This window comes from Hylaeus volcanicus, chromosome 5 (assembly GCF_026283585.1).
Source record: "Hylaeus volcanicus isolate JK05 chromosome 5, UHH_iyHylVolc1.0_haploid, whole genome shotgun sequence".
Lineage (NCBI taxonomy): Eukaryota > Metazoa > Arthropoda > Insecta > Hymenoptera > Colletidae > Hylaeus > Hylaeus volcanicus.
In genome coordinates this window covers 5,212,163-5,227,308 of record NC_071980.1, presented here as the reverse complement: position 1 = coordinate 5,227,308, position 15,146 = coordinate 5,212,163, and the positions used below count along the sequence as shown (strand labels likewise).

General features: G+C 40.5%; 4 protein-coding genes across 7 annotated transcripts; 3 read left to right on the top strand and 1 right to left on the bottom strand.

Annotated features, from left to right (window-relative positions):
- The first annotated feature begins 2,813 nt into the window (after positions 1–2,813).
- On the top strand, positions 2,814–5,762 carry LOC128876586 (uncharacterized). Its single transcript, XM_054123060.1, has 4 exons — positions 2,814–2,975; positions 4,178–4,311; positions 4,474–4,668; positions 5,268–5,762. Exons 1-4 carry the CDS (start codon positions 2,891–2,893, stop codon positions 5,685–5,687), a joined length of 834 nt encoding a protein of 277 aa, XP_053979035.1. The 5' UTR covers positions 2,814–2,890; the 3' UTR covers positions 5,688–5,762.
- A 139-nt stretch (positions 5,763–5,901) lies between these two features.
- LOC128876588 (uncharacterized) lies at positions 5,902–10,614 on the bottom strand. 3 transcript variants are annotated; one of them, XM_054123063.1, is made up of 3 exons: positions 10,479–10,614; positions 9,933–10,057; positions 5,902–6,902 (listed from the first exon to the last, which is right to left on the bottom strand). In XM_054123063.1, exon 3 carries the CDS (start codon positions 6,876–6,878, stop codon positions 6,081–6,083), a length of 798 nt encoding a protein of 265 aa, XP_053979038.1. In that variant the 5' UTR covers positions 6,879–6,902; positions 9,933–10,057; positions 10,479–10,614; the 3' UTR covers positions 5,902–6,080. The 3 variants fall into 3 exon arrangements, with proteins under 3 accessions (XP_053979038.1, XP_053979039.1, XP_053979037.1); XM_054123064.1 differs by lacking the exons at positions 9,933–10,057; positions 10,479–10,614 and adding exons at positions 7,530–8,128; positions 8,634–8,770; XM_054123062.1 differs by lacking the exons at positions 9,933–10,057; positions 10,479–10,614 and adding an exon at positions 8,634–8,770 and having other exon boundaries at positions 5,902–8,102.
- On the top strand, positions 8,697–9,916 carry LOC128876585 (mediator of RNA polymerase II transcription subunit 30-like). The gene is made up of 4 exons (XM_054123059.1): positions 8,697–8,836; positions 8,905–9,315; positions 9,394–9,650; positions 9,733–9,916. Exons 1-4 carry the CDS (start codon positions 8,719–8,721, stop codon positions 9,829–9,831), a joined length of 885 nt encoding a protein of 294 aa, XP_053979034.1. The 5' UTR covers positions 8,697–8,718; the 3' UTR covers positions 9,832–9,916.
- Positions 10,615–10,752: 138 nt separating the features above from the next.
- On the top strand, positions 10,753–13,641 carry LOC128876582 (uncharacterized). Of its 2 annotated transcripts, none has more exons than XR_008457075.1 (3): positions 10,753–11,903; positions 12,300–13,227; positions 13,458–13,641. XR_008457075.1 is itself a non-coding variant. In XM_054123054.1 (3 exons), exons 1-3 carry the CDS (start codon positions 11,115–11,117, stop codon positions 12,786–12,788), a joined length of 1,179 nt encoding a protein of 392 aa, XP_053979029.1. In that variant the 5' UTR covers positions 10,753–11,114; the 3' UTR covers positions 12,789–12,935. The 2 variants fall into 2 exon arrangements, 1 of the variants encoding a protein (XP_053979029.1); XM_054123054.1 differs by lacking the exon at positions 13,458–13,641 and having other exon boundaries at positions 10,753–11,163; positions 11,263–11,903; positions 12,300–12,935.
- The last annotated feature ends 1,505 nt before the right edge of the window (positions 13,642–15,146 follow it).

The following is a 15,146-nucleotide window of genomic DNA, read 5'->3' as shown; positions in this document are numbered from 1 at the left end:
GCTTTTAAATTTTTTACTACGATATCTTCGTTATTTGTGAATATTCTGCAAAATGTTTTAGGTAAATATTCGATGGAATTAAATTTCCCAGAAGAAAGTTCAATAAACTTTTTCTGCATCTAGAATAATAAGGAAGAAATTGAACGAAGTCTTCGTTTGGTCTTTGGTTACAGAGTCCGTCTTATTTTATGTCAATGTATTTAGTTCCAGTAAATGAACTTCCGTAATGCAGCAATACTTTGGTAATAGAAATCTAATATGAAATTTCCAGTAACCTGGTGTCAACCGCGACTGCCTTTCAGATTAACACTGCGCATCAAAAGCGAATCATATTCAACGCGGAGATATGCGGAACGAATTAACCTAAGTAGGGAACTCACTCCGAACATAAGTAGTGCAAGCAATGCACGTACTTCCACTTTCGAATAAAGATAGCAACATAACGACCAATTTAGCGTAAATTTCTCACCAATTTGCAATAAATTTCTTGCTAGCGGAGTGATACAGCAGAAAACGAATAGCGATTAGTTAGACGATAAGTGTTTGCATCGAACCGGTTTCCACCTGGATCTGTTCCTTATTGCCAGGTGAAAACGTGGCGATTTCCAGTCGGTGATGCCTTTCGATTCGATTTCCTGACCGGAGCATCTTTCTCCCCGAAAATAATATTGAAAGTACACGCGGATCGACCTGCTTAACCTGAAGTGTAACTGTGTCAACGGGCGAGAGATTATGCACGCGCATCCGGCAATACAGTATCTACTATGTGGTCACTTACATCCTTCTTTAACACGCGTGAGCGGAAAGGGGGACGTCGATCGATGATGCGCTGCTAATCAGCCAGCGGAGCCCTGACTCGTGTCGAGCAATGTAAAACAGAAAGTGACGTAATTTTTAATTACCTGTAATTCCAGTTCTGGATAATACGTATGAATGATAGTATCCGTTTCGATTAATTTATTTGAAATGAAGTGTTTGGACGAAATCCAAAAGAAATGAAATGAACGAGGCAAGTAAACGAGGCAAATGAAAGAGATAAAATTCCAGAAATTAGAAACAATAAACAGTACCGAGTCTAGTCCACTTCGAACACTACGAACAATTTCAAATAAATCAAAACAAAAAACCTACAATATTTGACCCTGTCCAAAGAAGATCCACCACAGAAAATAAACAAAATTGGTAACCAATTACAGAGACTGTGCATATCCAAGTTACATTCCAACCGAAAAGAAGAAGAGTACGCGTAATTTATGCAAACCGCCCCACAAAATGCCGCCGGGGAAAAAGGTCTTAATGTATGTATGTATCAATTGATAAACGCGACACGTAAAACGGAAAGTGATGCAATTTTAAATCCCGTCGGAGATGGTGTCACGCGTGCATCGAGCTGTTCCCAAACCTGTTGAGCGTTGCAACGAGAATGAGTAGAACGTTTGAGGAGACTACACGAATCGTCGAGTACGTGCTGTGATCCTGACCTTTCGTTCAGGATACATCATCGCCCCCGAGGCTAGAACGTCGCACAATAAGACAGCATTAAAATTGAACGGTGGGTCACATCACGGTGTGCAAATCACCAGGTGCATCAAGGTTAGACTGCTTAGGTTGTTCAACGAATTTTGGGTATTTTAATTTTTTTATTTGCTTAGCTTGTTTCATTTGCTGTATTTACTTCATTTCCTTTATCTGTTTCATTCGCTTCGTTTCTTTTAATTACTGCGTTACCTCCATGTCTTCCACTTGCTTCATCCGTTTCATTTACTTCACATATTTCGTTTCCTTCGTTTGCTACATCTGCTACACTTTCTTTATTTGCTTCACTTGCCTCGTGCATTCAGTTGCTTCAGTTATTTCATAAACGAAGTCACAGAAATTCATAAATCACGTTAGATCTCGAATGCATCGAAAATGGATTCTGGATATTATTCGCGGTTATAAATGACTGCCATTCAACGGTTTACAGGAGACTTCATTGCGACGCATAGGAACTCCGAGAGATATCTAGACAGGATCGAAACGCGACGTACGGAGCCGCCATTACGATTTATCAATCTTTATCGTTCGTGGATCAATCTGGCCTTCGATTCGCAAGACTTACGCGCCGGCGTTCCACGAAACGGACTCACTCGAACGATCAGGAAGAAGAAGAGGACTCAAGGTCGAAGATCCTTCGCTGCCAAGGTATGATTATTATCTGCGAGACGCGAAGGACCCTGTTCTTAACCCAGATAGTCCTCGAGCATCTGAAGGAGTTTCGAGATTTCGTTTTTGAACAAAGTATTTTTGTATCGAGAAGGAATACAAAAGATGGTTGGATCCTATCAAATCTCTTAGCTCAAATTTACTACTAACAATTATTACAAAATTAGCCCGTCGAAGGATACTTTTATTCGAAGCTCCCAACCAAAATACGTCTCTCATAAATCATCTATCGAAATTGTTATCAAACCAGTCGTCGAACGAGCCATTTTGACCCCGAACCACTCGAAATTTCAAATCCCTTCCCCGAGTCTCGCCAATGTTTATTTATTTCGATTACCGGTGACCCAGCGCGCATACGAACGGTCGAGTATGTGCCTTCCCTTCCTCGAAGCGAAGGAGCCGCCGAAGAGGAATCCTGGTAACAGGACGAAAAAGCAGGCTGAAACGCGGCACGTTCCGCGATCGATCGGTTTCCTAGAAACGGCTGACGGGAGGCGTCCTAATAAACAACGGGCCCCGATTGCCGAAAGTAAAGGAAGATTGAACTTTTTGCTCGAGTATTAACGGAATGGTTAACCCCGAGGGAACAGTCCCTGGCATAGTCTGCGAGCAGAATGGGGGTAGGAGGGGACGGTACATATAAAGGAGCGAGCCCCGTGCCACGGGGGCTCAGTACCGTTCAAAGATGCAGGCTGCCGAGATGCTGCGTGGTACCAGGGCATACGTCTACCATCTTGTGCTTCTAATGTCTCTCTCCGTTGACTATGCCCGTGAGTAAAAAATATTCGAAAATCCCGCGTGGAACGTGCCGAAATACGAATCCCACGAGGTGCTCGATCGAGCCGTGGGACGATCGAGTGGCGATGCCGGAGCGACGATTTCTCGCGTTCGAATACCGCTTCGTGTGAACGACGGGGATATCTGTGATCGATTATGGATCGAGTGGTCGAAACGGAACCGCCTACGCTACCGGAATGTGCACGTACGAGCGGAGCAGTCGATCGGGTGAAGTGTGCATTCTGCATTCGAATGGTCGCCGAGGTTTCGTGATCGAGCGCGAGAAACGACACGTCTGGGGCGAATCGAAGTGAATCGAAGCCGGGGATCGTTATGTTAACGCTTGCGAACGGGAGTGTACATAAAATTATACGCGTGGAACGTGGTCGGCGGTTTGTTGGATCGATGCGTGAGCGATGAGCGACCTGCTGGGTGAGGATCGATCAAGTTTCGTGGATCATCGAGTGACTGCAACAACAGAGGCTAACATTTACGAGTATAACTTTGATTTTAAGAAGAAGTTTGAAGTATACGGATGATATTGATCGGCTTGGTAGTTTCGATGTTAAACGAAAATCTTCGTTACTTGAATTTTCTAAGACAGGGAATTTACAGTTTGGTTTATAAGTTAACGACTATTCGAGTAGGTATTCGAATAGAGTGAACCTTACATACGAGAAGAAACGCAGAGAGGACGTACCGTGGTGTATCTACGGCTGAATAATAATAATGTGTAAATAGCGAATAGTATGAATAATGAATATCAGGAAATACTTCGCTTCTAGCGAACCAAAGAACCAAGATCCACACAAGAAATACGTACACGCCTATGTCCTGGACGAAAGATTAACAGATATTAAATTAATAAAATAGATTTGTTAAACGTTATATTCAATTTTTACTGAAAAACAGAGGTTGCTCATCGCTGTGTTAGATCATGGGATATTTAAATCGGTGATCCCGTATCCTCATCGTCGCGCATCCCGCATAAATACCCCCGGTGAAGCTTCGATCAGAAATCGATTCGTAATCATTGAAGATGTTTCATTGCTACAGGACTCGTATCTTGCACGATGAACGTCTATTTGTGGACTATCACTTAGTACATACATAAGTACATGTAATCGCGAATTATCATGTCTCAAAGGCCGCCGCTTCTTTAACGTATCTTTAATTCGATCTTAATTTCTTATAGATCCATTCCCGCTCCAACTATTACCTAGCATCCCGGGTTATATCCCCGTTTATATAAGGCACGGGGATCAACCATTGGAGGAAATAAATCCCGCATTAGCAGAGGCGTTTCACGAAGGATCGAGCTTACCTAAGGTGACCCGAGACAATTTAACACGTACCATTTCATCCTCTCGCTAAAAGTTAGCACTTATTTTGCCTTCAACGAAAAATAAAGGAAAAAGAAAGAAAGTGTCTTTTAGATTCCCCGGTCAAATTATTCGACGACTAACGATATCTTTGAACGTCGCGTTGCAGAAGAACTTAGCTAACGTCGAAGGTCCGGCCGCTATCAGCCTCGAGGAGGACGAGGAAAGCAAAATCCACGTGGAAGCTGTGCACGTCAGACAGGTGGATAACGATGTACCAACCAAAGACGAGAAGATGAAACCAGCGGATGAGGAACCGACGGAAACGTCCAAGAAAAAAGCAGTCTCTCAGCCAGTAGTCAAAGTATGCATTGGATTCGAATTTATATTACTACATCAACTATCCTAATTGTTCTATTACCCACATTACTTAAATTAATCGAAATTCCAACGTTTTTATCGCGTCTCGAGTCACTTATCATCGACTATCTCGGTACGTGGTTATTATTTCACGGTAATTGCATGCGCCTGACGACAATCGATGCGACATTTCCGAGAAATATCATTAGCAGTATTTTAAACTGTGTACATAGCTTCTACACACGTACTTCTACATTTTTATTTTTAATTGACGTTCGCGCACAATGGCTAATCTAAGGAAGAAATCGATGACTCATTAAATCGCTTGTCGTCTCAACTTATACCCTGTTCATAGGAGTAAATTAACACCGTCAGCGAACATTATTCATACATTTAAGATAAATATCTGCGTGGCTTGACAGAGACAATCGATTCTTTCACCGTGAACGATGAATATAGTACGTTCAGAGATTTTACTAAAACTATCGAATATATTAATTTACGACTGATCAATGTCGATCTACTAAATATCATAATGATATTCAAAACAAAATGAATCATTCTGAATTACTAAATAAATCATTCAATCGTTTGATTTTCAAGGTCCTACCGTTGACCGAAGAAGAAGAGAAAGCCCTGAAGGACCTCCGAGTCGAAATTGAGGAGGAAACGGAGAATTCGTACGGTGTGCCCCATTCGAGCCCGAATCCGATCGAATTATCGTCGGACAAACCTCAACGCAGGAAGAACGTACGAACTTTTAGACCAGTTGTGAAAGTCGATCAAATCATTATCGACGAATCAGTCAAACCGGATCTTCGCCTAAGCGAGGACGCACGGCATTCTTCCATGGACGAGGACGCCTCCGCGTCCATACTTACTGACGAAATACTACCTGTCAAGGAACAACGTCTTCCCAACGTCCTCTCCAACGTTCGGAAGCTAGCCCTCACGCCAAAAATGGCGCTTCAATTGGAGAAGGAACGGATAGAGAATCAATCGTTAGAAGAGAAATCAAAATGACACCCCTCGTAGTGATACTTATTTATAGCAATACGGATAATCGACAATTTTGTGATAAATACTTGTTTAAATAGATCTTACGGGTTTTTCTTTATCGTCCACTGTTACGAATCGAATAACATTACGGTTTAAACTCGATTAAAGTGTGTGCGAAATTTTTAGTATATCTTTTCTCGATCGTAGGGCCAAAGTGATCGAAACATCGTATTATAATCAACTTTAAATTTCGTAAAATCGATAAAACTGATTTATTTCGTAACAAACATTACAAAGGCGTAGAAATGACGTTTCGCGTATACGTGTAGTTCACTCGACAGAAGATAGAGAATTCGAAGTTATCATCGGGTGTTCGAACCGTCCACGGAACACGACTACTCGTTTGTTACTTTCTTATCAATTTCTTCCTCTGATCGACATTCCGTTGCCAGTTTCACGCGTCTCTATCCTGTAATCGTTGTTGGCGCCATTCAAAACCAGCAGAGCAGGTATCACGTTCGCCTCGTTGCTCCTGGAAATCTTCGGCGCGAATTTGATATTTTCCAGGGTGTTTTCATTCACGCTTATACTCAAATATCGCCGTCGATCTTGAAGGAATCTCGCGCTGGACAGAACGAACGTATTATTTCCAAACGTGCACGCGAAGGCTGGCAGGTATTGCTTGACTTCCGGTATGTAGACGTCGCGAATCGCTCCGCAATGGACGTTGGGTGGATCCATTCGTTCCTTTGAAAGATGTCGAGGTTTCTCTTCTTCGTATCTTCCGCTGCTTTTCGATGACGCGTCGAACATTTTCGCCATCAGACTTCGATCCGACGATCTCTGATCGGGAACAGCGATTTGAACGTTGGCGATTTTGGACAGAGAAAATATTAAGCACATGTCTTTGTTTCCGTAAGGACACGAGTTGTCGCTCCTCTTCTTAGGTTTCTTCGCGCTGGATTCTTCACGATGATGGCTGCTTACAGCTTCCCTCTTCAAGGGTGGATCCTCGATTATTTCGCCGTCCATACTTTCGTCCACCGATCGATCTAGATCTCCTAGGCTCTTCAGGGTACTGCTATCGAACTTGGGAGCCCCGTTTTGTATGGTTCTACCCTCGATAGAGAGAATAACGTTTGTGAACAGCACAAAGAGGATCGATCGTCCTCGAAGCATTTTGACGTCGTTTTTCAGCGCGACCATATAGCCCATGTGACAGCGCGGTGGACACTGACTCTGTGTCGGAAGAAAGAAATGTTCCTGTGAGCGAGCAGGCAAGCAAGGTGCACGGGAGACAGAAGATTGGCCCGTTGCGTTCACACCAGTGGTTCTTAACCTTTTTTATACTCCCGGTATAGGATTCCTAAAGCTTGTGGCAGTGGTTCGAAGAAGATTCTTAAGGGACAGCTTAAAAGAAGGCTTTTTATTTGTTCACCTAACTGTGCAGCTCGTAGGAAGATCCTTGATTTGTTTACCTTACTGTACAGTTTAAAAGTAGGTTTTTGATCTTTTTCCTCGCTATACACCTTATAGGAATATTCTTAATTTTTGTTTAGCTTACTTGTAAAACTTAAAAGAAAATTCTTGATCTTTTTGCTTCGCTATACAGGTCAAAGGTACATTTTTTTTTTATTTTTTCCCCTCACTGTATAGCTTCTTAGAACATCCTTAATTTATTTAGCTATGTACAGTTTAAAAAAAAGACATAAAATTAATAAAAAGAAAAAAGAAAGAAAAGAATCATTGGATCTGTCGACAAACATTTACAGGGCAGTGTGGATGACTTCCTGGGACAGTGGTATGCTACGACATAGTGGTTAAGAATCACTGGTCTACACTCTCGTTCATTTCGTGTGCGCTGACCTTATCTCCTGTGTAGACATCGCACAAACACCGTCAAATTCTGACCTATCTTTCAAAGAATTTCACTTCGACTTTGATCCTTTGTTTCGAGGGATGTTTTGTTGCTGCTAAGTATGTATCAACGAGTTTTCATTCTGACCACGCACGGGAAAAATATAAAACTGCGCGAAATGTGCGATTTTATATTTATTTATACGAACTTTAAATAAAAAAAAAAAGAAATGTAAGTTTTAATCCAGTCAGTATTTTTGATAATAACTGAGCTCTTCGAATGAAAAAGAAATCAACTTTCATTCATGATTTCTTCGAGCATTAATTTTGGTGGAGCCCCCTTCATAAGCACACCTACTATAATATTGCTTATGACACTTATTCTAAAATAATAAAAACATAATCCAGGACTGAATACGGGCACGGAAGGTACGATGTATTATTTTATTATTAAAATACACCTGTTTGTACGTCATACGGTTGTTGTTTAGTAAACAAATATGCATTGTAAACTAGGTACGACGAGATCATCCTTGATCCTGAAGATTGAAAGCTACTGCCCTCATGTTGCGACACTACAAACTACAAGGATCCATATTTAGAGAATTCTGCAACGTATAAAAAATCCGAGATTCGAATAAAATCGTTACTTATGTAGAAAAGTAAATCAGAGGCGGATAGTTGTTAAATTTGTTTTAAATTTTGTTACGTTGTACAATTGAAATAGAAGTCGGTAAGATAAATCGCTGACAGTGCAAGCGCGGTACACGTGCGCAATGTGATGTCAACAATTTATAACGTAATATGTGAGACGTCCGATTTTCGGAGCACGTACAGAGAGGAACAATGTATATCTTATTGTTATTTAAGTATTGATGGCACGATGGTGTAATTTTATATGTAACGCTGCATAGGGAACAGAGTTGTATAGCTGTAGAAATTATTGATTTCGAAACTATCGCGTGTGTCAAACATAATTTTTATTTTGAGCAATATTTTCATAATTATTTTTTGCTCTGTCTATCAGGAAGTGAAAGTAGATTCAATATTGTCGCGAAATTGTCATCAGATGGTGCGAAAAGGTTAAAATGCAGCGTTAAAATGGTACTTAACCTCAAAGTTCGCTGATCCTGATGATCGATTCTTCCTATATCATCGTATATTAATGAATGTGAGATAGCGATAAAACTAAAATAATATGGCGGGTCAGCAACATCCATTCCCATCTGGGTTTCCCAATGTACAACAATCTGCAATGCGTACCCAATTTGGTGGAGGACAAATGGTATCTGGTTTGATGGGCCCACAACAGGGTGGTAAGTACATTCACGATAAGGAAAATAATTGTAAAGTACAGATGGACAAGCGGATGATATCTCTCCAGGTATGGTAAGTCCTCAACAATTTGGAGTAGGTGTGGGTGTCGGAGTTGGGGTAGGTGGTGTAGGGACAAATGCTATGGGTATGCCTAGTGCTCAACAAGTACTAGCTCAGCAGCAACAACAACAGCAGTCTGTTGCAATGCAACAACAAATGCAGCAGATGCAACAACAGCAGTTACAATTACAACAGCAACAACAAGCTGCCATGGTGCAGCAAAATAGCCAAACGAGTAATCAAGCTACCACACCCCAAACACCTGTACAACCCACTCAACCACCACCTCAACAGCAACAACAAAATAAAGAATTTAACACTGCCAGTTTATGCAGATTTGGCCAAGAAACTGTGCAAGACATTGTCAGTCGTACTTTAGAAGTTTTTCAAACATTAAAACTCTTACAACCTCCGAATGGTATTTAGGATATAAATAATTAGAATTCTTTTCAGCATATGTTCAATTACATCGTTAGATGGATTATACAATTTTTAGGCATGGCTCAAGGGTCGAGTTTAGCTAATGAAAAGAAGAATAAAGTACAAGAACAACTAAGAACATTGAAATTATTATTCAAACGGTTAAGACTGATTTATGAAAAATGCAACGAAAACTGTCAACTTCAAGGTATGGAATATACACACATAGAAAGTTTAATTCCTTTGAAAGAAGAGTGGGATATGAAATCTGATGAGAAAAAGACATCTGAGGCTTACAGACTGGCTTGTGAAGAAAGCAAAGAAATTATGGAGGTTAGTCCAGATTATAATTTACTCAATAAAAAATGAAATACTAAGTTTTACAAATTATAAAATTAAGTTAAACTTTTTGCAGCAAGTTGTATTAAAAAATAGGCATCTCAAGGAAATAATTGATCACTTAAGGCGTATCATCTCAGAAATAAATACAATGTTAAACATGCGTCGATCTTAAACTATGTATTGTACATAAATATTTGTATAAGTTATTAAGAATATGTTAATAAATAAAGATACTATTTCCTACTGAAAAATAAAAATACCAGTGTCACTCACTAATACATGAAGACTTTATTGTGCAGTGTTAATGTTATCCACGTCGAAATGAATGATATCGGTGGCTCTCAACACTGCTTCTGGAATCTTTCCCAACGGTGTGTGCAAATTACGCACATACACCTCTAAACAATCCACATCACAGCCTCTAAACTCAGCAGAAACGTTCGTCTTCTCATATAAATGAAATTCTGCTTGCTTACCTGTAACAAATAAAGTGCATTTGACATTAGACACAGCTATTCAAATTTCTAAGCAAATGTTCGTTGTACAATTGCTGTCACGATGTAGGAATAAACGCGTACTATTTCCGTCGATGAAAATCAAATTTAACGAAATTTATAATCGAATGTTCGCGCATTAAGACAATTACAGCGTCGGTATTGGCGCCATATTTAAGCAATCGTGCGTGCAATTAAATTGATTTAAATTGTAAACGTGACGATTAATAAGTATCAGCGAGTCTACGCGGAAATTGGATAAATATTTTCCTAGCATTCGATTCGAAATAAAGGGGGTCAGACTGAAAAAAGCAAAACGTCGTACCAACAATTCCGGTAATCACTCGCAGAAATCGCTCGCGCAGAAATGCACGAGCTTCTTGTTTTTCAGGAGTCGCAAAGTCTAAGCCGGTGCTGTTTTCATTCAATTTTACAGTGTCTTCGATTGTAGTGGTCATCTTTTCCAAAAAAATTTCCGGCAGCGAAGAGCGAAGATTCCCTCCGAATGGCGGACATCAAGAGCACTACTGCGCAGCGTCGCTGTCATGCGCGCCAAATTTTAAAATCGAAAATATCAAGACTGGACCTTTTAACTAATAACAAGTACAGAAGATTGCAAGTTAAGATTCTAATCAACAAAACATGTTTAAGATACATTAAATTATTGTAAAAGTATGCTGAAACGTAGCATCTGTAAAGGATTCAAAGAATAGGACACAATCAAAAGAAAGAAACGAAGACCTATTAATTGAAGTACTTCCGGAAAATGAAAAAGTTTCTAATAGAAACCCACATATCCTAACGAGGAAGTGGAGATTGCCGTACATTATCATATTTTTAACGATATCTAAGAAACACACTTTCACGAAGTAGAACATGAGGGTGACCCGCAGGTTTTCAGTTTTGTTAGGCAGCTCCACTGGTTTTTCTTCACTCTCGTTCCAAGCATCGTGCAGTCACAATGAACATTTTCACCTTTTTGATTCTAAGTGCCAGCATTTGCTCTCCCGGTAAGTATTCATGGTCAACAATTCAAACTTATGGAAGTGGTGAATTATTTTTTTTCTTCTCTGAGAAGGATGTTTTACTAAGATTATTTATTACTTCAGGTCTGTTCTGCAATGCCACCGCAACGACTGAAAACGCAAAAATGATTCGCAAACCGATAGTGACATCAACTCTGAAGAATGATGACAGTGTAACGCAAGCGACACAGGTCTGGAAGAATTCATTACGCCTACTACAGAATCCATTGAAAATTGAAGACTTGAAAAAGATCGCGAACACGAAGGTAGACTTATCGAACAGGAAGAATAGATTTTTAGGACCTTTGGCTTTCCTAGCTGGTTTAAGTGTAGGCGGTATACCGGGTGTACCACCAAACGTGAACACCTATGCCAAAGCTTCACCAGCGAACTTAAATTTCGGTGCTTCCCAACTTCCGTTCCCTTATCAGTACTTGCCGCATCCCTACGTCTTGGCCACCTCCTTGGGGCTTTATCCTTTACTGAATCCTTCGGTGATGCAGGCGATCAACGGTGGTCAAAACGATTTTCAAACGTTGGCTCAGTATCAGCAAGTGTCGAATTTATTAGAGAATAAAAAACCGAACGACTTGTTGAACAACAACGACGAATATTCAAAGGAGTCCACGAAGGTTGAGAATCTCGGAACTCCGAACGACGTCGAAGAGAAGGCTGCCGAGAGTGCAGAATTGCCAGTCGAAGACATTCGGAACGCGGAAGAGAAGGTACGAATTTGGTAGGGCGAACAAATAGAAATTAGTCCAGGAAAATCACGTGACTTCCTGTCTATTTTCGATATACACTAAAACTATATAATATGTATATATGTAGACTCTAGTGCTGGGTATAATGTTAATAGAATATATAAATGTAGGAGTCAAAACATACTTCAATTAACATGTCTGTTCTACACCTGAGTACATAAAAATATTAATTCGCATAAGTACCCGCAGTATTGTACAGTAATAGTAACTTCTGTTTCCACTCATACGATAAGAAACTCCTCAGGGACACATTTATCTCAAACCTTCCAAAAATCTAAAAACTGCTTCTCATACCTATACCTCTGATCAATTTCCATATTAATTATCCATTTTGTTATTTTTTGTGACGATCCACAGGAGTCGAGCACCGTTATCGTATGCGACCTGCGAAAGGAATCGAAGAAGAAGGACGATAACTCCGTAAAGCTTGCCCCTGGAGACCTCGAAAAAGACAATTCGCCTGATTTTCGAGCAGGACCAAACACTAAGCCAGAAAATGTCATGCAAATGAAAAATACGACGATTAACAACGCGACCAGTCTGCCTTTCAACGGCTACTACGGTGGATATCCTCAAGACGTGCACCACGTCGACTTCACCACGGAAACGAACGAGTACCACGACTACGAGCACATTAATTACAATCTACCCACTTACGACAAACCCGTCAACTTTTACTCGGACGGCAGATATCATTATTACTCCAATCCCTCCGTCGATTCCTCACCCACGAACGACTTCCATCAGGAGCAGATACCCGAGTACGTATCCAACGATTTCAACGTTTACCCGTCCTACAATACGCCGCCATTTGCCAACGGTGGTTTCAGGCCTGTTACGCAGTGATATGATACACAGTAACGTGCTTTTTGAATATGTAGAACACGTTCGCGATAAGAACGATTCGTTAAACTTTCTACTGATTTAGGTTTAGGTAACAGTAAGTACGCGAAGTTCGATTAAATAAATGGAAATATGATTTTTCTTACTATATTTCTTGACTTGTTACACATCCTTGGTTCGATTTCTGCGTGTCGTGTGTGTGTGTTTTGTATACGGTTGATTGTAAATAATTGCGATTGTCTCGCGTGGTGGCAACAGCGTTATTGACTTTGGACTACCCTTGCGGATAATTGCTGCCTCGTCAGATTGTTGACGGAGTTCTGATAAGCAGGACCGTTTCGGCAAGTGTTGAAGACTGTTTAGAAAATGTACTGTGACGGGACGATAGTTTATTTATTATTTATTTGTTTAATGAACACACTGGATTCCCACGTTTCGGCGAGTAAGTATACCGAAGAATTATTTCATACTTGTCTAGTTAAATATAGACTCAGTTTTACGTTACTGAATATTTTTATTCCTTAACATGACGTACGACGCTCGTTAAAATTGAATAGTCACGTTTACTATAATAAATCCGAGATATATCTCACCAGCAACGGAGCTGCCAGTAATTTATTATTGCATTCGGCGAAACAGTTGCTCCATACTACTCGGTGGTTACTTTTCTAGAAATACATTCAATGATTCTCACCGATGACGTCAATGATTTTTCACGGGGTACAACGGCTGTTTCGCCATTTTCTGACACACCTATACCAACAAACATTCCTGCGACGTCGAATAAACAGGAGCCAGACCATCAGCACGAGAAATCATCATTTCGTAAAGAATACGAAACATCAGCTTCTAACGGTTCGAAATGAAACTTTAAGAAATATGCAGAAATATTCATTTTCACTGAAATTTTTGCTTGATTTGGCAGGAAAAAAGGAAAAGCGAAATGTTGATAAGGATGATAGCGTCGGTGTGCCGAGGGGAAAGCAAAAGAAAGCGAAAGAGTTGGGGCGTTTGTTGCTGAATAACGACTCGACCAGAAAATACGAGGACATTCACGACGATTATTTCGACGACGATGACGACGATTACTTCAAAGGCGCGAATGTTAAGAAGATGAACTGGGAGGACTATCAAAACGAGGATGGACCGAGTGTCATGGAGCTGATTGCTTTGGACGCGAGACACAAGAAACACAGGTAGCTTATCATAGTAAGAACCAGGTGTTCTTCACGTTTCAAAATAATATAAGTGGAAATAGGTCAATCTTTTTTCAATTAATTGGTTATTCGGGGACACTCGGTAGCTGGCTTCGCACATATAAATAAGAAATCAAAATAAATAATAAAATATCACAGAAAAAATTTCCAACCGATCCGCGCAAGGCAAACGAAACTTAATTTCATTGCTTTACAGATAAAGGTGACTTGTAACCGTTTTGTGCCTTTCATCTTCATCTTCCTTTCAGCGTCCATTGTCTGCGCACTGTCAAACATTGCCAATAAAGTGTCACCGCGTGGTGAAACATCGAGGAGCATATCGATAGCGACTGCACAGAACGCACGTGCCCTTGGTGATGCAATTCATAAATTAAAGAAACGCGCGGTCTCCGTGAAATACAGTTTGTTTGGACAATTGCAGCGAGCGGATTGCACAGTTGCACGCGGTTGTTTTTCCCGTCGAAATGAGGAAAAAAGGAATCGTTTCGTTGTCAACTCGTGTCCCACGGTCATTGTAAAAAAAAAAAAGAAACCGACGATAAAACGCGAAGCTTCGGTTCCTGTTTAATCGTCGATTAATCAGTGAACTCCGTTGTCAGATGCGACCAATTGGACTGCGCGGCTCGCAGGGAAGAAACCTGTTTTATTTTCGGACGAGTTTGGAGGGCTGGGCTTCTCGTCTATTTCGAGAAGGCCGCTACTGCTGGTATTGTGTCTCTAAAGACGCGGATACTTTGCAGCTTTCACGTAGAATTTTTCAAAGAGAACGTTTCTCCGTCGTTATGCTTGTTCAGTCGTGCCATGGACGCCGACGTTCGTAAACACTGCTTTTCGTAAATAATTTTATGCTGATGAGGTTTCAGATAATGGACTTCTTTATTATGTCAAAGTTTTAGTTACTGGTGTCTTTGTTTCGTTTTAAATACATTAGATTCGTCGATAAACACCAGAAGAATTATTGACAACGTTTTCAGTTTGATGAAAATTATTAGAATAGGGAATTAGGTATGTAATAGGTGTAACTCGACTTGGTTAACTAGCAGCTTAATATGTGTGCGGAGTTAGAGTCGATACTGAAACGGGGTTGCGTGCGTGATTATGCAATAAGCAAATAGGAAATGATCGACTTCCTTCGCGGAAGCGT

Bases quoted from the DNA above. Each gene is read 5' to 3' on its own strand.
- LOC128876588 (XM_054123063.1), bottom strand. From the start codon at position 6,878: ATGGGCTATATGGTCGCGCTGAAAAACGACGTCAAAATGCTTCGAGGA.
- LOC128876585 (XM_054123059.1), top strand. From the start codon at position 8,719: ATGGCGGGTCAGCAACATCCATTCCCATCTGGGTTTCCCAATGTACAA. The intron at 8,837-8,904 runs GTAAGTACATTC...ATATCTCTCCAG, and splicing joins GATGGGCCCACAACAGGGTG to GTATGGTAAGTCCTCAACAA. The intron at 9,316-9,393 runs GTATTTAGGATA...TACAATTTTTAG, and splicing joins ACTCTTACAACCTCCGAATG to GCATGGCTCAAGGGTCGAGT.
- LOC128876586 (XM_054123060.1), top strand. From the start codon at position 2,891: ATGCAGGCTGCCGAGATGCTGCGTGGTACCAGGGCATACGTCTACCAT. The intron at 2,976-4,177 runs GTGAGTAAAAAA...AATTTCTTATAG, and splicing joins TCTCTCCGTTGACTATGCCC to ATCCATTCCCGCTCCAACTA. The intron at 4,669-5,267 runs GTATGCATTGGA...TTGATTTTCAAG, and splicing joins TCTCTCAGCCAGTAGTCAAA to GTCCTACCGTTGACCGAAGA.
- LOC128876582 (XM_054123054.1), top strand. From the start codon at position 11,115: ATGAACATTTTCACCTTTTTGATTCTAAGTGCCAGCATTTGCTCTCCC. The intron at 11,164-11,262 runs GTAAGTATTCAT...TTATTACTTCAG, and splicing joins TGCCAGCATTTGCTCTCCCG to GTCTGTTCTGCAATGCCACC. The intron at 11,904-12,299 runs GTACGAATTTGG...GACGATCCACAG, and splicing joins TTCGGAACGCGGAAGAGAAG to GAGTCGAGCACCGTTATCGT.